The sequence below is a fragment of the Mercenaria mercenaria genome, chromosome 9, assembly GCF_021730395.1.
Source record: "Mercenaria mercenaria strain notata chromosome 9, MADL_Memer_1, whole genome shotgun sequence".
Taxonomy (NCBI): Eukaryota; Metazoa; Mollusca; class Bivalvia; order Venerida; family Veneridae; genus Mercenaria; species Mercenaria mercenaria.
Window position 1 is genome coordinate 59,520,736 of NC_069369.1, and position 24,265 is coordinate 59,545,000.

A 24,265-nucleotide genomic window follows, 5' to 3' on the forward strand; every position below is an offset into this window, starting at 1 on the left:
GCTGTTCGCTAACAGTATCTCTAATTCCAATAGGCTTTGAAAGCGAACAGCACGGATCCTGACCAGACTGCGCGGATGCGCACGCTGGTCTGGATCCATGCTGATCGCAAAGCCAAGTATGTTGGTTTTCTCATGGCACGGCTCAACTGGTTTAAAGGTTATTAAATGATCTATGAATTTTCAACCGACGTTTTAACTAATTACAACAAATGATATGGAGACTAATATGCAAAGAAATTTATTAACACAGACGGTATAAGCAAGGCAAAATAGACTGACAAGCAGGTAAGCATGAAAAGAATAAAATAAAATAAAAACTGAAAAATTAATACAACACATTTGCTACATAAATACGCCGTCTTTAACGTACTTTCCAAATGAAGTCCATGATAAATCAAGTTACCTCAACGCTTACATACATTTTTGCCATGCTATTTATTTTCATGCAGCATATAATCAGAGAAAGCAAATGCAAACATTGTGTTAAATTTTTCAGGAATATATGTAGGTTCATACATTCAACATAAACATATGGAAAACGTTTTGTTACGATAACAAACTATGTACAAAATGCCACAATATATACTAAATTTAAGACGCAGAATTGCTCAATTTTATTAGTAGACAATTCTAACGGGTTGTCATTTAGATATCCTAGTTAAGTACACCTGTTAAATTACACATCATAATACCAAATCAACTGAATTATAGCAGTCGTTTACCAACTTTCCAGACTTAAATGTTGGCTGCTAGAAAATTATTATGTTTTGACCACCGTTCTATACGTTTCTTTTTTGTTTCAATTGTACTCTTAAACTACCAATGACATCCCAGATTATGGGTTAACATCCTTAATTATGCCAGCTTTCAAAGTCCATGTCGCCTCCACTATCACTAATGATATCGGAGCAAGGTATCCTGCAACAGAAAATTCAAGTTTGTTTTGCCGTCTCCCTTGATAAACATATTTGTATGCACTGTAAAGTATTAAAATTGTACTTCTGTAATTAACAAAAAATTACATATTTTCACGAGGTAGAATATTCGCGATATACGTCGAAATCTCATGAAATTAACAAAGAATCTGTGATAATTTAATTTCATGAATACTCACAGTGAGCAAACATTGCAAAAGTAATAAGTCCCTCGATAAAATATCGGATTTTACAGTATTAGGCATATTTATAGTTACCATTTAAGGAGCAAAATTCCTGCCGGATGTCTGTCTGACGATCTCAGTCAATCAGAAGATTCTCTGGGAGCATAAAACGCACAATTAACTATTCTTAACCCTTACCATGCTGGCCACGATTGATTCTTTCTGCCTTTGCGACCAGTGCAGATCATGATCAGCCTGCACATCACTGTAGTCTGATCATGCCGTTCAGTCAGTATCTTTTTGGTATGCATGCCTTTCAACAGTTAACTATACTGTCCAAATTGACAGATGGACAAGTGCATTATAGAGATTTAGCAGGGAAAGAGTGGAGAGTCTTTTGGAGAGAATCTGGTCCTGAATGAGGACTAGACTCAGAACAATGGAACATAATTTTGTTTCAATCATAGACAAAATCTGGTAAAAACATAATTTACGAGAAATATTCATATTATACCATGGTGAGTTCGTGCGGAAGACTTGTTTTCTCATAACACCAACATCCGGCAGGTTGCGACATAAAACTCTCGCCAGAGTAGTCTTCTTTATTTGGTTGAGTTGGGCTTCAAAGAAAAATGAAAAATACAACCATAATGTAAAAACAACTTAGGAAACTTTACACCAAAGCGTGTGGTGGCTTGACTGTCACCCTTTTTTGGTGTATCATATCCTACTTTAATATTTTCATGGAAAGTAAACATCGCAGAAACGACAAAACGGTGTACCTAACACGGTATTACAGGTAGATCTAACACATAAGTGTAAGAATACATATAAGAGTTTACATCATAATAACAACAAGGCAACTCTATTTCCGTAAATATGTGTAGTTATATCATTGAAAAAAATTCCAAAATTTTTGCAAAGGAAAATTCATATTCTAGTATAACTTTACCAAACGTCCTACAACTTTTATAGTATAACTGACGTATTTACACAATACTAGGGCTCCAACACTTCGTTATGGATATATATAGCCACAAAGTCTACTAGTGTAAAGTTTTATTTCGTGTAGATCTACTTCGAAACAGTGTATCTTAATTACTAACACATATTACAGAGCAATGCATTTATCGAAGTTTTATCTTTAGGAGACATTAAACATGACTGTTTTGCTATGTTACATGCCCCTTCTCTAAATATAAAACCAATTGACGATTCGCAAAATATCACTATTGTATTTTAAAGCCTCAAGAGCGGAATTCTTCAGTTGGTCACATATCTAATCTCAGTGGTAAAGCTTCATAAAAAAACTCCGCAAATAGTTGTTGAGAACATGCACACACAAAATATGTGCCTCGCTTCATGGGAGTGAAGTTTCGTCGAATATCAGCCAGAAGTTTCTGAGGAATACTCCGAACAAGTATGACGCTATAATTATAGCCGATGTTGAATAATCAAAGGGAAATAACTCAGTGCAAAAACATCTGGCCAGAGCATGAAGATAATTATGCGCATCTCCTCTTTGGAGTGATGCTTCCTATGAAGTTTTGCTGAATTCCATCAAGTGGTTGCTGCGGAATACAAATATCGTGTCCTCTGATATTAATTAATAATTAATGATGTGCGAACGAAGCGAGCGAAACTTATGTCTTTAGCTATAATTGCACATAACAACGTAAAATCGTATTCTTGAAATTTAAGCGCTCCCATCCCTGAATCTGTTGGGGCGTTTTAGTACAAAATACTCATAAAAAGGTAAACACACGAGACATAATTTCTGTATCCTGCAATATTTTTGGACTGCTTGCAGGAAGGCCAGCGTTTCAAAGTTGTGTGAAACAGATTTCTCCTCTGAAGTCAGTGTTATAGTAGTATGTTGATTTTGACGCAAAATTGTTTTTTTTTACAGAAATGTAAGCAAATGGCAATTTTTTTATTCAATTTGGTATCAATTATCTTTGCAATGGAACAAAGAACATAGTATGAAAGTCTATGCTCATTCTTCAAATATTATATACATTTGTTTATTAAAAGATATTTTAAGAAATTTAAAATTATTAACAATAATTTCTTGTAATTATAACATGTCAAAGAGTCTGACGTCATATATTTCATCAGTTGTTGAATTTCACGTCATTTCCGGTACCAAACATATAAAAGTAAATTCAAAGAATGCAGCCGCCATAAAGTTTGATTTAAATCAGTGAAACAGCAATTTTAAAAGCGTTTTGAAGAAAGAAGAAAGACATGGGTGAGAAATATAATCTGTAAAAAGATCTTTTTGAAGCAAAGAACGCAACCAAGCAACATAATAGCAGACTCGCTTTGATTGCGTCTGTTCATGAGATGATAGAACGTGCAACACCCGTCACACCCCTTTGCGCCACAGGGAGAAAACTTGGGTGAAGTGTTGTAAGACTCTGTTGTTTCGTTCGAGTAAACTTCAGCATTGTTTCTTGATACCGAAAAATGAGAAAATTAATCTCAAAAATATTACGAGAAAAGGCTGTGTGTACTGGGTCGTAAGCATGTTTACATGCAGCCAGTTGCGGTTTTGAGAAGCTGCGTGGCTTTCACTGTTAAGATATTCATCTTTGTTTTTTTTATTAGTGTGAAAGAATTAACAGTACCACTTACTTTGGCTAAAACTGTTTTCATACCAAAACCTATCTGCGTGTTTGACATTTGCAAAGTGTTTGGCCAATAGGCAAGACTGGGTTGCACCAGAGATAGATCCAACCAGTTTTTTTTCTGTAACAACACCAACCCATAGGTCTACATCCTCTACACTCCTACATAAAATCAATAAACAATAATTGATAATGTTGATAATATAACACGAAAACAATGTCATACAGAAAATTTCAATGTAGGGATAACGCATGTGTTATAATGTCTGCAGAATTCTGAGGGATTGGTTGGTGCCCGAGCCCGTAGGGCGAAGGTACCAACGTATCCCGAGGGATTCTGAAGTTATTATAACACGAAATGAACATGCGCTAACGCTGTTCTAGCATAAAACGCGAAAACACTAATAAATGAATACATTATCCCTCGTCGTCATTAAATTTCCTTAAAACACCCCCGAAAAGTGACAGGAATAGAATGTCATTTCAACTGTTTTAGGGTATATGCTTTTAGATGTCTGATTGAAATTAAAGTTACTCTGCCTAACAATATTCATTGGCTTTATGACGTTTAACCCTTACCCTGCTAATTATTCTACAATGAGCTTGTCCATCTTCCAAAATAATAATAAAAAGATTGACTGCACTTACGCATAAACAGATTTCATCTTATTGATTTCGTCAAGATCGGTTGTATTTTTCAGGTCGTCCCACGATGTAGCATTACCCAGACCACATAATGCACGATATTTAGTGTAAGGTTGCATTCCCCACTCTCTTCCGCGCATTATGTTCAGTGCCACAAGATCTACCGAGTTGTTACGTTCATCCAAGAATAGCAGATCGCGTGTAGCACTGTTCATCAAACTATAATTTGAAGACAAATACTTTTATAGGACATGTAAACGTGTTTCTCTTTTCTTTGATTTTCTTTCTATGATTAATTAGTTTTGCTCCTAATTTGAAAGAAATGGCTTTACAGTTACTCTACTTTTTACTCATTTCAAATAACACGGATTTCGAAGCAATCGAGGCATGCCATATCTAATGATGTAATGAATTGAAGCTCAGCTCATTTTTATTTTATATTTGTATTCTATTATATACTAATATGATTTCTTTCTGTAAAGGAATTGAAATAAGAGACGTTTGTTAAATAGATAAGCCACATGGTAGTCTGTTGGGGTAACTGACTTTACTGACAATCCACAAACTTGCATGCTATTAGGCTTGTTGTCAGTCAGCATGTTCTCCAACTATATATGTAAACTGTATATTATTTGAAGTCTTAAGGTCACTTTCAGATTGACTTGTGACCTCATGACTTGCAAAAGGATGGGGATCATCTATTGATAATAGACAATCATGCTAAAAGATTGAATGCCCGTTGGCCTAAGCATAAACAATCTTTTGAAAAGACATTTTTTCAGTTTCAAGGTCACTGTGACCTAGACATTTAACCTACTAATTCCAAGCAGTTGGGTCACCTACTGACCATTGACAATCATCCTTTAGAGACCGAAACAATTCTCAAATTTTTATCAGGAAATTTAGTGCCAATATTATTTTAACTTTTACCTCCTGGCCCAAAAACAATTTGGATCATCTACATAATAACATATAAAGTTTATATTATATTCAAGCATTCGAAAATATCTGATCAAAGAGCTGTTATTGTGGCAATTTCCTTTCGAATACCAGTCTTTAAAACATTAGGGGTCGTGAAATTGTTACTTTCAATCAATCTTTGAAGTTTTAAAATTGCTGTCGTATCGTTCCCTAGTTATCTAATTGAATCCGTTTTAATTCTGTAGGTCACTGTGACGTCGACTTTCAACTTACTGACCCCTACAATAACATAAGTTATCAGCTGGTAACAGACAATTATCCTATGAAGTTTGACAACTGAATACTTGAGCTTACTCTTGTTATTCATCGGAAACGAAATTGTCTTTATACAAACCGACCGACCAACCTACAGACAGACAGACAGACAAATAAACAGACACACGAACAGACCGACCGAGCGACTGACCTGCATGAGCATAACAACATATATTTATATATATATATAACAATATCTTAGGGGCGATATATTAAAACACATACACGTTGAATGTATTTTCATCTACCTACCTATTGACATAAGGGCAACTGCTCACGACCATGCCAATGGCGACTTCGTTTATGCCATTGTAACTATTGTTATGCAGAGAAGAAGGTCTTTGAAACGCCAGTTCTTGTTTGACATGCCCGTCGTTTTCACCTTTCCCACCCTTTATTTTACCGAGATGCAGTTCGTGTGGCATTAAATGGTGATACCTGTGCGTCAAAATAAAAGATACTGGCTGTTTAGGGAAATACTCCTGATCGAACGAAGAAACAGATATTTGTTATCAAATATCATAAATTGGTATTATTCTTTTATGATTTACTTTACAGCTAAATATCTTATGTTTACTAACTCATATCTATAACGTGACTGACGTTTTTGTGTGTATTTCTGAGTGTTTGTACAAGAAAATGCTGCCAAAAACTCAATGAACCGCTACACATTTATAATTATACAGAGTTACGAAATATTGAAGGCATTAAAATATTTTCGACAAATCTGCTGCAAGAGAGGACAGATGCCTTCAAAGATAAATATATCTTACAAATTAAAACATTTTACATAATGGTGTTAACGTAAAAATGGTAGGAATGATATTCTGTAAGCTTATTCAAAATAATTTTTAAAAACGAAACTATACAGGAACGCCTTTTATTTTGGATTGTAACACGACCCAATTTATTTTCCTAAAAAGCAAAGAAGACTGAAACTTTGTATTATTATGCAACACAATAATGTTTTGTAAGTCCGAGCGTCAAAACGTTATAGCGGCGCCTTGGACAAGAAACCCAATCCGGCGTACGCCGACCACGTGTGCTGCAAGTAAAAAGTAACACATTTCTGATTTTTCATGACTGTTTCAAGTAAGATAGCGATTGTTTTTTTTGTGCTATGTTTCTTCCTTTACTGGTGTCGACGACAAATTTCCAAATGTGTGTCCTATTATATATCGCGAAAATATATGTTCTGCCGTTTTACCTATCTCGCAAGACCGGTGCATATCGGCGAACGCCGGATTGACCCGGGCAGTGCCGGGAAGCGAAACGAATGTTTAGCCGGTTGCCAGTGGCGAAACGGCGTACGCCGCAAATACAAAACGAATTGGCCCACTGACGCGGATAATAATTATGCAACACATGCACTGTTTGCACGTCGCAATTATTATGTCGTAAGGTAAAACGTCATAGCGGCGCACTGGGAAAGAAAAACACAAACAAGCATTTATTCAGCATTCCACAGTATAATATAACCTAAGGGGTTCCGATAGGCCCCAACAGGGTCCAAATGTGCAGTAACAGTCGCATCAAAATACTTTAAAGTAACTACTAAAATGGTAAAACCTTCCGTTAAATGATACCAGCACACTTAAACGCTAATGTTTACATTGATGACGCACAGCATTATAAATATAATATGGTAGAAGTTGTAACAACGAATACGTGTCAAAGCATAAGATTATATACCTATACGCCATGGAAAACGCCTGTGTCATTGATGCATCGCAGGATTTACAATAGTTGTATTCTTTCTTAACTTCAAACTTTTCCAGTTCAGCTTCTCGTATGAGGACTGGCAGCATCTCTCTGAGGAGCAAAGCAGTATTTATAATGAAAGTAGTGCACTTATATAATTGCGATAAAAGGCCATATAAAATTAATTGTTATGTTATCACCCACTCCTTCTTTTTGTGCAACCCCGACCCTTTGTTGTTTGTTGTTTTTCTCCAGAACCAAGCAGCGTTTGAATTTATTTGTTAAAAAGTATTTAGAACAAGAGGGTCATGATGACCCTGGATCGCTCACCTGAGTAATATGAGCTACATGTTTGAAATGTCAAAATGATGATAAAATATTAAGAAAGTCAGTAGGTCACATTCATGGTCAATGAAATTCAGTTTTACAATTTGTGTGCAAAACTGTGTATGTCTTCAAAATTTCAAGGCTGTATCTTAAAAAACAAGAAAGTAGGTCAGTAGGTCAAGGTCACAGTCAAGTGACATCATATTACTTGGGGTCATCAGGTAATTATAATTAAACAGTCTTGGAAATAGGGTCAGATGATTTTTTAAAGTATTTTTCCTATATAACTCACATAATTACTAAGTGGCCCCAGGGCGGGGCCTCTTTTAACCCCAGGGGCATAATTTGAATAATTTTGGTAGAGGACTACTAGACAATGCACCACACCAAATATCAAAAGCCTAAGTCGTATGGTTTCAGACAAGAAAATTTTTAAAGATTTTTCCTATATAAGTCTATATAAAACATGGGACCCCCAGGGCAGGGCCTCTTTTCACCCAAGGGGTACAATTTGAACAATTTTGGTTGAGGACCATAAGACAATGCTACAAACCAAATATCAAAGGGGTAAGTGTTGTGGTTTCAGACAAGAAGATTTTTAAACTTTTTTCCATATAAGTCTATGTAAAACTTAGGGCCCCCGGGGCGGGGCCAACTAGGGGGATAATTTGAACAATCTTGGTAGAGGACCACTAGATGATGCTACATGCCAAATATCAAAGCCATGTGCCATGCGGTTTTGTACAAGAAGATTTTCAAAGTTTTCCCTATATAAGTCTATATAAACCATGTGACCCCCCGGGGCAGGGCAATATTTGAGCGTAGGGTGATAATTTGAACAATTTTGGTAGAGGACCACTAGCTGACGCTACATACCAAATATCAAAGCCCTAGGCCATGTCGTTTTGTAGAAGAAGATTTTCAAAGTTCTATATAAACCATGTGACCCCCGGGGCGGGGCCATATTTTAACCCTAAGAGATAATTTGAACAATTTTGGTAGAGGACCACTAGATGATGCTACACACCAGATATCAAAGCCCTAGGCCCTTTGGTTTTGGACAAGAAGATTTTTAAAGTTTTTCATCTCTCATAATTACAAACATAAAATTACCAATAATTGTTCATATCATTTCACAATTTGGTGGACTCGATCACAATTTCAAGAATAATTAGTTTTTTAGTAGTTTTTATGCAAGAATGACTAATTCGAATTAGCTGCATTTAAGCTAGTGGTTGCTGGAGAACATCCGGGACAAGAAATGGTGCTCTAGCTTACAAATGTTGAATAATCAAAGGGCAATAATCAAGTTAAAAATCATCTGAAAACGTAACACATTCGCGTACCACTATGAAATCTCAGCCCTTTATAATACTATGACTGTATCGTTATGGTAAATATTTTGAATAGTTTTCACTGATTTAATCTATTTTCTAAACATGAAATCATATTCGTTTTCTTTAAAATAGTTCGACTAGTAAAGGCGAGACTAACATCTAAGGGGTCAGCAACTTTAGGTGAAGTATGGAAAATGCCACATTGGTATCTATTCGCCGTGCGGATATCTATCGTTATTATAAGATATTACTGAATAGGTTTCCTTACATATACCTTATTAGAATATATTATATACTAGCACCAGTAAATTGGCATGAGAACTTTTGTCAGAAGTTGACACTTCATTCCTTACGATTTTGCTATATAACCCTGGTTTCTGTGACAGACTGTAGGCAAGAGAGGGGAGCACCTTAGCTTGGCAGCATTTTAGCTGCAGAGCGCCTTAGTTTCCGGACAGAGCTGTACGATCATGGGTGTCTCTCGCTTTTGGCATTAACGATTCTAAATTATCATTAATAAGATTATTTTATTTTCTGAAGGACTATTTCTGAACTATGGGCAAATTAATTTATGAAAGATAGAATATTCATTTTAAATGTGCATCTAGAGAGAGAGGGGGAGAGAGAGAGGGAGAGAGAGAGAGAGAGAGAGATTTTATGTATTAATTAATTCAGTACAATTAGTTCAGTTAATTTTGGGCTTTGGATTGAATAAATCACATTTAAAGAACTATGTACCTTATGTTTTTATGTACTAAATAAAATCCACTATACGATCGACTAATGAACTTAAAAACGGCTAATAGGGGTACACTTTATTAAAAGAACGACAACCTACGTGTAAACAATATGCTGTATCTGTGCTCCAATTATCTTTCTTGTTTCCTGATAGAGTCTTTCGTCACTCCATTTATTGTTTACGTCAGCAAGCAATTTAGCGATCCGGTTGTGTTCACGCACAAAGAGCGTATGGTATGTTGTGAGGCCAGGGTGTACATTAGCTCGTGTGTCACCTAAACAAACGTTTTCAAGAAAGATAAACTATATTTTCAGTTTTATGCAAAAGATATAAAAAGGCTAGGGATATCCATTTGGTTCAAAACGTTCTGATTGGAATATGTACACACGTCATGTCTTGGTAGAATGTATATAACAATGTTATAACAAGAGCCACACAGGCACAGCTGAAGTCATATGGTGACTTTTTCAGATTTTGATGGTGGAAAAAGACCGAGGTGGTCCTCCCGGCATGAGCGGGTACATGCGTAGAACCACGGAATATTTCTTAAGCCAGCTAGATGACTTATTCACAAGAAGAATTCTACACCCTAAGGTTTCGAACCCACGTCGGTGACGGGCAAGTGGATCAAAGTCAGCGATCTTAACCACTCTGCCACAGAGGCCCTTGTGGAGAATCACCAAAAATGCAGCACTTACTATATGGTTATATTTCTAAGTTAATTTTCGGAATAAATACATATATAATGGTTATATTTTCGTTTTCTTTACCAGCTTCGTAACAAAACTGAGGGCCTTCTCCTTTCAAAATGCAGGGTAGTTCAGAAGCATGTGTAGAGTTCGGCATAAACTGCCTGGTACTCTCTTTCATATGCCCTGAAAATGTTATAAAAACAGATTTCTGTTATACTCATGATAGTGACTGTTACAAGTTAGTTTTAAGTAAGAAATAATGAAGGGTTGTATAATATAATTTACTTTATTGATTAAGTATAACACAAACATTTAATTTAGATATGTCCAAAATTTAACGTATAAAGACCTGTAATTTGTTTTAATGAATAAAAGTATGACTTTCCCCAAATCGTACAGTGGAAATCAGAGAGACCTTCCGGTCAGAGCCCTTCCTTTGTATAGGATTAAAATGTTCCTAATTTGGTCATGTGTCAACCATTAACCATACAGTGATAAGCTTTTATTAAAACACCTCTCTATTTTAAAACCTGCATGGATTAAGCGCCGCTTCTTTCATAACGTAAACTACCTTTTTACCAGAATGAGCTTATTTTATGTTATTAAAGGATGTAGTTTTATTACATGTTTTCAGTGAATTATTGTAAAATGAGAGTGCTAGTGCAGTGTATCAGATATTTTTGCAATGAACAAGATATCAAATATATTTTTCACCTTTTCATGACGATTAAGACAACAACAAAATGGCAAGTGTGGAACAGTAGGATGTGTTAATTTTTTTTTCATCCATTTTACACAGATCTAGAGCACCGTATTAGAAAAATATTGTCATAGAAAATGGCTGAATTACTGTTACAAATTGGATACCTCCAATGAAAGATCTTAGAGTTTTCTCTTCTTTTCCGCTGGACCCGTATACCATACTGGCATCCATATAAGCTGTGACGTCATTGATCTGATTCTGGAATTTCGTATCTGAAAAATGCGAACAACCGGAAGAGGTAATTCGTCTGCTTCCGTATAGGACCGACATATATTTCACCGCGTGAACACCAGACGCAACATTTTCGCGACCGGCGCAGCTATAAGTGAAAATGTAAGATCTTAGGTTCACGACTGAAAGATTTCTTTTTATCTTACACTGAATAATTTATATATATATAAAATCTTATGGTTACAAATTTATCGGCACGACGTCGCGTGCAACAATTTGATATCACAAAGTATTTGACATTTTTGTCACATTCACAGACTTCGTATACATTTTGATATGATTGAATTATTCTAGGTACTTGTATATACACACATAATTATATAATCTAACACTATATTGATATATATTTTGATTACCTTTAACTCATATTTCTCCGCATTCAAGTGCAGTTTCGGAATAGCGGAACAATCACATGTTCATAATCACACGTATGTAGTTAGAATATTGTAAAACACATAATTTTTATATATTCTACAGTTAACTTTCAATATACGTAAATTGACAAAAAAAAAAACAAAACATCAGGTAATGATTACCCTTGTTGCGTTAATTTAAATGAAGACATTAACGAAAAGGTGGAAAAGTGTTTGAAATTATTTAAACTTAAAAAACCTCCTTGTTACAAACTTTTGTTTTGAAATTTGTGGCGCATTCCTAATATAAATGAGCCGTGCCATGAGAAAACCAACATAGTGACTTTGCGACCGGCATGGATCCAGACCAGCATGCGCATCCGCGCAGTTTGGTCAGGATGCATGCTGTTCGCTTTCAAGGCCTATTGCAATAAGAGAAACTGTTAGCGAACAGCATGGATCCTGACCAGACTGCGCGGATGCGTAGGCTGATCTGGATCCATGCTAGTCGCAAAGCTACTATGTTGGTTTTTCATGGCGCGGCTCAAATTATATTCAAATATACTCACTATCATTACAACGAAATAAAGTAAAGCTTCGCCTGCTGTCCATACAATAACCTTTCTCGAAATGGTTGTCGGCTTCATCAACTATTATCGGCATACAGAACGCTCTAAAATATGACAAATGCATGCGTGAATAACGCGGTGAATGAAACAGTATTGCCCTTGTGAAATAATTGTACTGCAAATGCGTGACTATTTTTATAGTTCTTACGAATAACATTTATCTTTTCAGACTCCATGCGCACCATTTTTTGTTTTGTTTTGTTTTCTTTCAGATATGTTAAAAACGCTGAAACATTCAATGTTTGAGTGTTGAAGATGACGACTGTTCCTTAAACGATGCAAGTCATTAAAACATTTTCAGAAAAATAAGGAAAAGATGGATAGTAAGAATTGTGTTTCGAATCAATAGACCACTGCCAGCTTGCTGGCAATCAACCTTGAGAAACATCCAATCAAAATCTAGATAAAGTTTCCGTATAATTCTGCAATGGAGAGGAGGCTGTAACATGGTCCCATGTATCTCTATCACTGACTAATGCAAATTAAAGCATTCTACTCATAGTATTATATATATGAGCCGTGCCATGAGAAAACCAACATAGCAGTCTGGTCAGGATCCATGCTGTTCGCTTTCAAAGCCTATTGCAATCAGAGAAACTGTTAGCGAACAACATGGATCCTGACCAGACTGCGCGGATGCGCAGGCTGGTCTGGATCCATGCTGGTCGCAAAGCCACTATGTTGGTTTTCTCATGGCGCGGCTCATATTTTGTCGGGGCATAGTGTCATTTCTTGATGTACAAAACCGCTGATAATCACAGCAATTTTATATTGCAGGATAAGAAAACTGAAAAATACTTTTACAGGTGGTCACTCACATTTGAGCAGCATTTTACGACATTTTTCAGTTTTCATATATTCTGTTACAGATATATTTAATGAACAAAATGACTCATTACACAGAGTTAGATCCCTACTGGAAATGTATATTTTATTACTTTTTACGAAATTTTGTAATTACCTTCCTTTACTACAAATGTTTTAAAAAGTGGACTATTTCTGTCGATTTCGATATAACTTTTAGTTTTATATTTGTATTTGATAAAAAGTGGGATATTTCAACCACATGCAACAAAAGGCAAGTTTTAAAATAGTGTGAAGCTTCGAAATTAATCTACTTTCAATCTGTCTTAGTTGCGCTACCGAAATAGAGAAAAGGAGGTAATAATAATTTTATAAACATGTATTTCCAATGTATTTTGGCGAAAAATATACTTTTCAATACAAATCTTTAACAACTTTAATACAATAGGGCTTATATTCATGTTATTCCTTAGGCAAAATGTGTTTATTAAATTTATACTTATGCTAAAATAATGCTATCTTGGTTGGGCAACCAGGATAAGCAAATTATTTTTTAAAAGTACTTCCAGTGAAAATCTGACCTGTATTAAGAACTCAGTGAACACAAATAAGTGTAAATGATCAGTTGGTTAAGTTTCTAGCAGATTCATTTGTTGACCAAATTCTGTTTAACCACTTTAAAGTAGTCCAAAGGAACCATTAAGAATAGCCAGAGATATGTTTTATTTATGCCATAAATCTTACCTAGGTTTTTCTGGGTTTTCCTTGCAACAATTCCTATTGCGTGAAATTTCACCTGGAATCATAGAATAAACTTTTGATGGAAATCCCGACAGTACATTTTAGATATATACATAATACAGAAAACTGTATAGTCGAAACCACCAACACTACAGCAACATTTATTACTACATCACTGCATTTTATCGAACATATTAAGCCGCTCTGAAACAATAAATAAACAAGATTTTTGAATAGGTTACCTTAAACTTATTTCAGATTTGATCCGTCTGTCAATTCCGTTATCTTCCACATAAATGTTAGACACGGTGACCTCTTGTTAAATATTACAAAGTTAGAGCTATGTTATGCCAATATTTCATATTTGAAAAAAATGAACAATTACTTCAAAGTATTTATGTAAGCACCAAAAAACATGTTTGTATGTGTTAACAGTATTGTGTGATAGGTTGAAATAATACACACACTTTTTGAATGTATAACTGTCGCATGAATTTATACTATCACTAAAACACGGCCATTTTAAACAAAGACTGAAGCTCTATGGCATGTCAAACGTTGCTAAATTATATATGTATGTTATTATTATTGTATGTTTGTTATTGTTATTCAATGTCTTGTCATTCATATTTTAAAAGTCATTATTGTTATTCTATATTTCGTTATTCTTATTGTATCTTTGATATTGTTATTCAATGTCGTGTCATTCATATTCTAAGTATACCATTGTTATTGTATATGTCGTTATTCTTATTGTATGTTCGATATTCTTATGGTAAAAGTCATCATTGTTGATCAATATCTGACGATTCTATTTACAAAACGTGTCATTCTTATTCTATGTTATGTGATTGTATTTGTATAGCGTCGCTGTGCTATTTATATCGAGTGTGCTATTTATATCGCGGGAAATCCCACATACACTTACAAAAACAATAATGAATATACAACAACAATAACGTCTTTTTCAATAAGAATATCGAACATACAATAAGAATAACGAAATATAGAATAACAATGGTAACACTTAGAATATGAATGACACGATATTGAATAACAATAACAAACATACAATAACAATAACATATATATATATAATTTAGCAACGTTTGACATGCCATAAAGCTCTAAATATAAAATTAAGCTCTACATGTAAAATTAATTGATATATCTAGCCACGTTAAATACGTTTGATAGTGAATTTCTACATCTAAATTTCATATCCAATGATTTAATATTTTTTTGTGAAATGTGGCCACAGTTTAACTTTAAACCAACCTTCTTACCTTCAGGAGTTTTTGCCAGATCGTGGTCAATGAATTGCATAAAGTAGAATAAAGCGAGGGAAATAGAATCGTTGTTATCAATCTTTGGTGTTGTTGTTTTATGAACTGTGTTGCTGATTTTACGTGCAGAAGGTAAAGGTTGCCCATTAGTTCCTCGTGTTCGCATTAACCATCTTCCTGTAAGTATGACAGAGGTTCTAGCGTGCCTTCATATTTTTCCATGAGCTAATGTGATGAAGGCAGTAATGTTTAGATATTCAAATTTATTCTCAGCTAAACCAGCATATCAGAAAATGATTTATTTAAGCAATAGTGCTATCATACCACTGCTATTAATGACTTCTTCGAGGTGATTTCCTCTGTTGTCAACTAATGGCAGACGGTCGGTGGTTCTACCCAGGTCCCGATGAAATGATGCACGGAGGGGCACCATCAAAGCTGGAAAGTCGCTATATGACATATAATTGTGTCAGTGCGACGTTAAAACCTTTTGTCTGTACCGTTTGGTATTTTGTATCGTATGCCGGTGATGTAAAAACCTTTCAACACACCACTTTTTTCTCCTTCCTTCCCTCCCCCTTTTTGATCCCTCCCATTTCTTCCCCATTCATCCCCTATTTTAAGTTGCTCTTGCTTATGAATATAGGAAGAGTACTGTCAGTTTTTGCCGTCAATTTGTGGATGCCTGCTTATCGGTCTGTGGTTGTAAAGACATTCTGTGTAAAAAAGGGCAAAGGGATAATGATCTCTTCTGAAAGAAAATAGTATCAATGTTTTCATACCATTTCCGTAGGCATCTGGTAACAATCTGCGATGCTGAGCCCCCGCCATTCCCCAAGTATAGTTATTTTTGTTGTTACAAGTGCCATTGATTGTCCGAAACTCCTTGCCGTCAACTAAATTTAAGTTTTCATCGTCCGAACAGTTCACATTTATGTTGCACGACCGATCAGGTTTAGCTGACTTGGCTGTTAAATCAATCATGTGCCGCTGTTGATGGCTATCTGAATTTCCATCTGAAGCTCTGTGAACAAAATTATAAAATTCTCTTTTATCATTCTACCTTTTGAATAAATTCACTGCAGATACTTAACTACATTTATGTATTATTCTGTTGAAATGTGTATTAATGCAAGAAGCCATTTAGAAAAGATCTAAATCAGGTTACGAGATCAATTGCATATAGTACCATTTTTGTTATCAGTATCTCAATTCAAGTTAAATATTTGCTAAATGGCACAGTTACGTAAATATGTTATTGAACAAAGTAAGAATATATGAGCCGCACCATGAGAAAACCAACATAGTGCACTTGCGACCAGCATGGATCCAGACCAGACTGCGCGGAAGGTTCAATGCTGTTCGCAAACGGATACACTAATTGCAATATGCTTTGAAAGTCTTGTCTGGATCCATGCTGGTCGCAAATGCACTATGTTGGTTTTCTCATGGTGTGGATAATATTATCAATTTTCATTTAACTACTTATACTTACAATAGAAGTAGAGTCTGCAGTTCGGCTTCACTTCTTTCATTTTGTTCCGCAATCAACTGTGTCCTCAGACTTTGGCGATTGAAAGCACGTAAGGCATCGCTTGTAGTTCTACCACCAACCGATTCTGATAAGAAATCAGGCTCAGAGTAATTGTTTTATCGTAATTGCCTTATTGCATATGTGGTTTTTGATTTGCTAAAAAGATGAAACGTTTGTAACCAGTAAAGAGTAGACGAAATTGACACCTGGTCAATAACGATGCGGACACTGCTAATGACATCTTTAACTTAAAACTTGGACAAGGATTTAGTTGAAAGAATACACCCCTTATTGAGAAATCTTACAATATTGTACGCATGGGTGTGGACAAAAGGGCATAATACAACAAATACATTGACGACCTTAAGAATAAAGAAGGCAAGGAAGGCAACACTAATCAATAAAGGAACATACCGCCTTTTTAAATTTCGTAGCAAATACACCACTTGGCGTGTAAACTATTCAAAAGTGCAAACAACAAGACTACAGTCATGTTCTACACTTTAACAGGATCGTGGAAAGTCGCGCTGACAAATGTTATGGTAACATAAACCATAGAAATGCTTATAAAAACTGTACATGATTGTACACATGTACTCAAAACAAAACCCAAATTCAGGGTCCTACGAATTTGAAAAGAAGACCAGTATCAAAACAATCCAATTCCAGAACATTATTGGATGTGCCTACCATGTCCTTTCGGACATGATAACAAAAAAGGCACAGCGTCCAAATGTAGAACAGCAGATTACCAAACAGACACTGTGTCTATTAAAGGTTGGGAATGGCATATTTTGATATAACCTTTTGCAATTGTACCGAATAAAATGACCCGGTGTAATGAAGTATTTCGACCCCCATAGAATAACGACCCCCGGTCATTATTCTATAGAAAATGTGACTCCTTATAAAAAACTGACTCCCTTTGAAAACTCTATAGAATAACGACCACACGGTCATTATTCTATAGAAAAACTGACCCCTCCAAGTAAAATACTGACTCCCTAAAGATGACTCTTCGAATCTCATAGAATAACGACCCCGGTTATTATTCTATTGAAAAAGTGACTCCTTCCATGTAAAATACTCACTGCCGAAATTACTACATTCGAACTATCATACAATATCGATTCCCGGACATTATTCTATTTAAAAAAGTTACTCTTCCCGTGTAAAACACCGGCTCCTAAAAATACTTTCGACGATAATATCTATTAAAAAGTGATCCCCACCAAACATAACGGACAATTTTACTAGATCTACAACTCTAATACCCTCAATTGCCGATAGTTAACATTTTGATTGTACTACTACTACTGGTGCCGCTACTTCTATTGCTATTACTACATGTACTTCTTCTTCTTCTACTACTACTACTATTACTTCTACTACTACTACTACAACTGCTACTACTATACCTGCTTCCACTAAAACGTCTTGTACATCTACCTCTTCTTCTCCTGCTGCTGTTGTTGCTGTCACTTATTCCTCTGCTGCTGCTGCTGCTGCTACTGCAACTGCCACTACTACTACTACTACTACTACTACTACTACTTTCTATTGTTGCCGCTACCGTACTTTACTGCCACTGCTAAGTATTGCAACTTCTATTAATACTAAGTTCTATGCTAGCAGTTTCTTGTGCAGTTTTCTTCTGAAGAATACTTCATACCGAAGTTTGCAGGGCTTATTCACGGCCTGTAAACACTGGCTCGTCCTCTTTGAGGAGATGAATTGAAAAAAGAGCCAATGATACTTCCGAGGAGGCGCTAATGACCGGAACTTTATGCAGAATGTAAACAAAGAAGAAGGGTGAGATGATTGTTTCCTTTCTCAGATAAATTTAAGGCCCTATTTCAAAAAATAGCCAATGTAGTTCCACTCAGAAATGATTATACTTTTTATATATGCAGGCCATTTTGCAAGGTAAATGCATTCCTTGACGTGAGAACTTTTAAAAGTTGGAAAATGGGGCAAGTTCGAACCAAAAGAGGAGATTTACCCATATATTTCGCCCTAATTTACACAAATAAGAGTAAACATACATTGTACCAATTTTTCCCATAATGGTATGTTAAATCTGAATTATTTATGTGTTTTAACGGCGGGTTTTACCCCTCTATGTTCAATTTTGGCTAAGAGGAGGAGCCAAAGCCTTGGAGGAGGCGCAAATGTCCAGAGTCGGAGCCATTGACCAGTTCTTTTCCTGATTGATTAACACTCGTGTAAAGCGTTTTCGTTCTCGCAATGTAATATCTATTTCGTTTTAATGTTTGTAATTTGATGCTTGATATTGTATTATACTATCCAATTGCACATACTCTACCTAAAATAACAACAGCTGTCCATAAGACAGCGCACTCGACTTTTCTCAGTGCTTGACTCTGAATTAGAGCTTTGCCAGTAAAAACTTTATAAAACTTAAAAATTCTAAGTTAAAAATGGACATAACTCTGTCAAAATTCAAATCGGAGTTATAGGGATTGTTTCTCCTGGTGCAGACTTTGATAGTGAATAACTGTTTTAAGTTTCAAGTCAATAGTTCCATTCACTACTAAATTCGACCAACAAAGATGAGTTTATAAATGTGTGTAAATGTATCAAAGAGGCAATCAAAAAAAGAAATTTGGTTATTATTAATACATTATAAAGAACCCATGTCATTGTATTCTCACTTCCTTTGTTAATTGCATTATATTTGATTATACATTGTATATTATATGTCTAGGTATTGTTTTCTCTTTTCTAGTTAACAACATGTTTGTTACTTTCTTTTAAATTGTATGAACGTGACTATGTATATTGTAATATTGGTGTTTAGACGATGTACGATGTACAAGTCTCAATAAAATTCTGTTCTGTTCTGTTCTGTTTGATAGTAACAATGATATTTGATGCTATCAAAAGGGTTAACCAAAAGGGTTAACCAAAAATTCTCTGTTAAAAAGGGGCATAACTCCATCAAAATTCAAATCAGTTATAGGGATTGTTTCTCCTGGTGTAGACTTTGATAGTAAATAACTATTTTAAATTTAAAGTCAATAGCTTTGATAGTAACAGAGATATTTGACTTTATAAAAAAAGACCAACGGCGACGCCGACTCCGACGGCGGTGCGAGTGCAATAGCTCTACATTTTCTTCGAAAAATCGAGCTAAAAATATATGTGTATGTATCAATGCAACGGCTACATACCCGGTAGTTTAATGTTAAATGGTCAATTTTATTTTAAATGTTTGAAAGGAATCGCAAAGACAGGATGCCCAATTCTGTATGATATTATTACTTTTGTTCGTTCCAGATAAGTCTGTTTAAAAGTAACAACATACATGTTTCCTTATAAACGTTATTTAAGTAAAATTAAAAAATTGTATTTATAATTCTGTAACTGTAAGCTTGGTAACGGTCAGTACACATTCTGACTACGTAGCATTAATTAAAAACAAAGTCTGACATCAAATATTGCCTCAACAGATGGCACCCTATTTACAAACTCCCAGTACTAAATAATAACTTAATATGACTTTGACTGCAGAACGACTGCCAAACGGACAAGGATAAGACAAAACCTATATGCGGTTCGACCGGGGAATAAACATCTAACGTTTTCAGTTTCATTGTTATCGTTAGAACATCTGGGAGAGTATTTTGAGTGTTAGCATTTTCACATATATGTAATCGAATTAAGCAATTTACAAGTAAACAAATATATTTATTTAGCATTTGTAAGTACCTAGTGAAGCACATATTGCAACTGCATTTCAAGACTACCACCAAGTTAACACTAACAATTAAAAAATCCAAAATGCGTCGGACTCGAAAACCTTTGTGCATTAGGAAATATCCCTTACATAGAAAATATCATAATTATACAAGGTATAACGCCATGATATCCCATCATTAGACAAGTGCAAAAGAAAAGAGAAGTGTAAATATCTCGTAATACATTCTAAATGAATAGGATGTTGTTACAATATCATCCATTAGATGTTTGTCACAATCCAAGGGAATCATGATATAGCTCTGGTATGTGAGAATTGATGATACATTAAAAATCTCAATTTCAAAGTGCTTTGGCTCCCACTCCGGTTCTTAGCGCCTCCTCTGCGGCGATGGCTCCTCCACAAGGTGTTAAATGCACATGTACGGGATAAACACGCTAGTAAACCACATAAGTCATGCAGCAGTAAGATATGCTTTTCAGCAAGATTGATGCAGGGACTATAAAATCTTAAATTTGTGTAAATTAGGCCGAAATATATGGGAAAATGTCTACTTTTGGTTTGGCCTTGCTCTATTTTCCGACTTTCAAAAGTTCTCACGACAAGGAATGCATTTACCTTGCAAAATGGCCTTCATATATAAAAAGTATAATCATTTCTGAATGGAACTACATTCGCTATTTTTTGAAATAGGGCCTTAAATTTATCTGAGAAAGGAAACCATCAACTCACCCTTCTTCTTTGTTTACATTTTGCATTAAGTTCCGGTCATTAGCGCCTCCTCGGAAGTATCATTGGCTCTTTTTTCAACTCATCTCCTCAAAGAGGATGAGCCAGTGTTTACAGGCCGTGTTATTGTGTGAACGTATTGTGAATTGTTATTTTCCTGAAAAAAATGTATACACCAAGATACAGCGTCTAGAAATAGAATCCCTTTTCCCGTTGCGGAATGCTCTGATTTCTGTGTCAAGTGATGGTATCTGGGGCTAATGGTCAAACGGAAGGACGGACGGACGGACGGACGGACAAGGGCAAATCTATATGCCCCCCCTCCCCCGAGTGGGGGCATAAAATGCAGCAATTAGGCCTTAGATACATCAGTTATCACTAAATTTGACCAAATGACGGGGGTCGTTTTTATATGGGAGTCAATATTCATCGTGAGGTTCAGTTTACTTCACGCGGGGGAGTCATAGTACTATGATCTGGTGGTCATAATACTATGACCGGGGGTAACTTTTTCTATAGAATAATGACCGGGGGCTGGGGGTCATTATTCTATGGGGGTCGAAATACTTCATTACACCGGCATCAAACAAAGTTTATAAAATAAATTCCAATAACGTAGACTATGGATCAACTTTATGTATCGAGGCGTGTCTGCACTTTTAGCTCATAACAATACTGCGGTAAACGCCGAGGATAGCGGATTAGTCACGCCTCACTAATTGACGTTGAATTATACTGCATAACTAGAAATGATTTCACGCTCTTTAAGAACAGTATGTTAGCAAACAATTAACCTTGACATATATGCGTTCGAGCTTTTAAGCAACATGACTGTAAATTAAAGAACTACTTTATTTGATATGATTACGCCCTTTTTATTACTTTTTAAACGTAAAGTCAGATGAGCACACTGTAAATGGGAATGATAAAGACTTTAACATCAATTTGTTTTAAATGTATTTTAGTATATTCGTATTTTTATTATATTTCAAAACTGTCTGGAGATGAACCTTTAAGATCAGCCTGGAATCACATACGTAATATAACATTTTAGATTTTTTTAGCGTTCCCTATACATTTAGCCTTACTTTGTTCGGGTCTGATATGCAAAAATCATAAATATGCAATTCTAAACAAAAAGTAAATGTAACAAATATTGTATATTGAGTGTCATGATACAGTTATGTTGTTGTACTATTTAATAAAGAAACTTCTTATTTATTTGACTCCGTCCTTATGATGAAATGAGGGGGATGATGCTTAAAAGAAACCAAACACGTGTATAAAACTTAATACTCTACCTTGATCTTTTGCCCTTTCTTCCATGTACTGATCAGCAACTTCTCTGGCAAGCTGTAGGTATCCGTTCTCTTTACTGATGGACGGTGGATAATTCGAGTTTTTAACATCTGCGTGTTCTCGAGCATTGGCCTCCCTTTCATCCGCAAAGTAACTTTTATCTATGTCTTCGTAAGGTGGTTCAATCTTCGTTTCAAGCTGTTCTTCCAAAACCTGGTCCGCAATCTTTCGAACCAGTTCTAAATATTTGTCGTCAGTGTTACTGTATCTCCCAGCATTTGGCAAACAGTAAACTGCGGTATAAATACCGCAAAATACTAGAGCAGCTTCATGAAAATGCATATCTGGAAAAAATAATATCATAACTAAATAGCAAAGAAGCATATACATTCGTAACGTGGAAGTATTCAGTCCTACTCTGGTTCAACATATCTCTATAAATAGACTGCGAATGCTAACTAGACTGTTGTCTGCGGTAATGAAAAAAGCAACATCACTCACTTCCCCTAGTACAGACGTAAGTAGAACAATTTAAAGTTTAAGACGTTGACCGCTCAATTCAAAGGTTCGAGCCAACATAGCTCATGGTCACACCTTCTCAAATAACACTAGTAGAACTACTGGTTTCTCCTTGCAGTGGACTAGAAAGGTTAATATAAGCTGATGGTTTTCACCATAATCGATCTGTTATAGTGAAAAATTAACTTAAGAAAAGAAATTTAAGCTTTTGCTTGCTTGCACCGTATACTTTTAAAGAATCTTATTTAATTGCAATGAGTTTCAAGCTACAAAAATAATATGAGCCGCGCCATGAGAAAACCAACATAGTGGCTTTGCGACCAGCATGGATCGAGACCAGCCTGCGCATCCGCGCAGTCTGATCAGGATCCATGCTGTTCGCTTTCATAATCTTTTGCAATTAGAGAATCCGTTAGCGAACAGCATGGATCTTTACCAGAGTGCGCGGATGCGCAGGCTGGTCTGGACCCATGCTGGTCGCAAAGCCATTATGCTGGCTTTCCCATGGCATGCCTCATATGATCAAAATCTTGGCAATGTCATTACGCTCACATGCCCAAAGTTCCGTGTTCACTTTTCACTTGATTTGATATACATGCATGATTATATATTCCCTGTAGAAAATTTGCTTCTTCAGTGTTAGAACGAAATATCTTTCACCGAATAAACATCAGATGCAATAAGTAAAATAAGGTTTTCTCGAGTGAAATACATGTAGATCTATAATGTTAAACGATTTTTCTTTTTCTTTTTCGTGTATTTTGAATAGTTCTAACTTTACCAGTAAACGTCAGGTACATTAAATGCGTTCCAATGTCATGACGTTACAATATCTATGTTATTTCTAAAGTAAGACATTTGTTTCACTGATATATTCTAATACTTCATTGAAAAGCATAAAATGAACACAATAAATAAATTAACAAAGAACATTTCTTTTATATCTAAAACATCACTTTAGGACAATGATTCGTGGTATTCTAAAAGAGATAGGGGTTTGTATCAGTTGTTTATTTCCATTGTGCAAATCATGTAGACTAACCACTAGACTGATGATAAATATATTTCTACATTTTTTCCTTTTTCTGACGAATTCAATTCATAGAGACAAAAGCCAGTCTGTTTTAGAGATTTTCACACAGGAATGATGTTGAAATTATGATACGATAATGGACATAGGATATAGACTGGCTCGTTTCACTACATTTAATCATAAAAATGTAAAAAATATATATATCATAGTCTAGCAG

At 35.5% G+C, this 24,265-nt stretch overlaps 1 protein-coding gene across 1 annotated transcript in view; it reads right to left on the reverse strand.

The window, feature by feature from the left end:
- Positions 1-222: 222 nt before the first annotated feature.
- Positions 223-24,265, reverse strand: part of LOC123547235 (peroxidasin homolog pxn-2-like) — a 27,954-nt gene continuing 3,911 nt past the window's right edge. The window contains exons 2-16 of the mRNA XM_045334173.2: positions 22,499-22,840; positions 16,709-16,832; positions 15,996-16,237; positions 15,214-15,390; positions 13,931-13,982; positions 12,323-12,426; positions 11,274-11,381; positions 10,485-10,589; positions 9,814-9,988; positions 7,303-7,422; positions 5,863-6,048; positions 4,378-4,593; positions 3,737-3,891; positions 1,614-1,719; positions 223-918 (exon numbers count right to left, since the gene is read on the reverse strand). Of these exons, the coding sequence (XP_045190108.2) occupies positions 852-918; positions 1,614-1,719; positions 3,737-3,891; positions 4,378-4,593; positions 5,863-6,048; positions 7,303-7,422; positions 9,814-9,988; positions 10,485-10,589; positions 11,274-11,381; positions 12,323-12,426; positions 13,931-13,982; positions 15,214-15,390; positions 15,996-16,237; positions 16,709-16,832; positions 22,499-22,838 (2,277 nt within the window). The 5' untranslated portion in view covers positions 22,839-22,840 and the 3' untranslated portion in view covers positions 223-851. The remainder of the gene's footprint in view (positions 919-1,613; positions 1,720-3,736; positions 3,892-4,377; positions 4,594-5,862; positions 6,049-7,302; positions 7,423-9,813; positions 9,989-10,484; positions 10,590-11,273; positions 11,382-12,322; positions 12,427-13,930; positions 13,983-15,213; positions 15,391-15,995; positions 16,238-16,708; positions 16,833-22,498; positions 22,841-24,265) is intronic.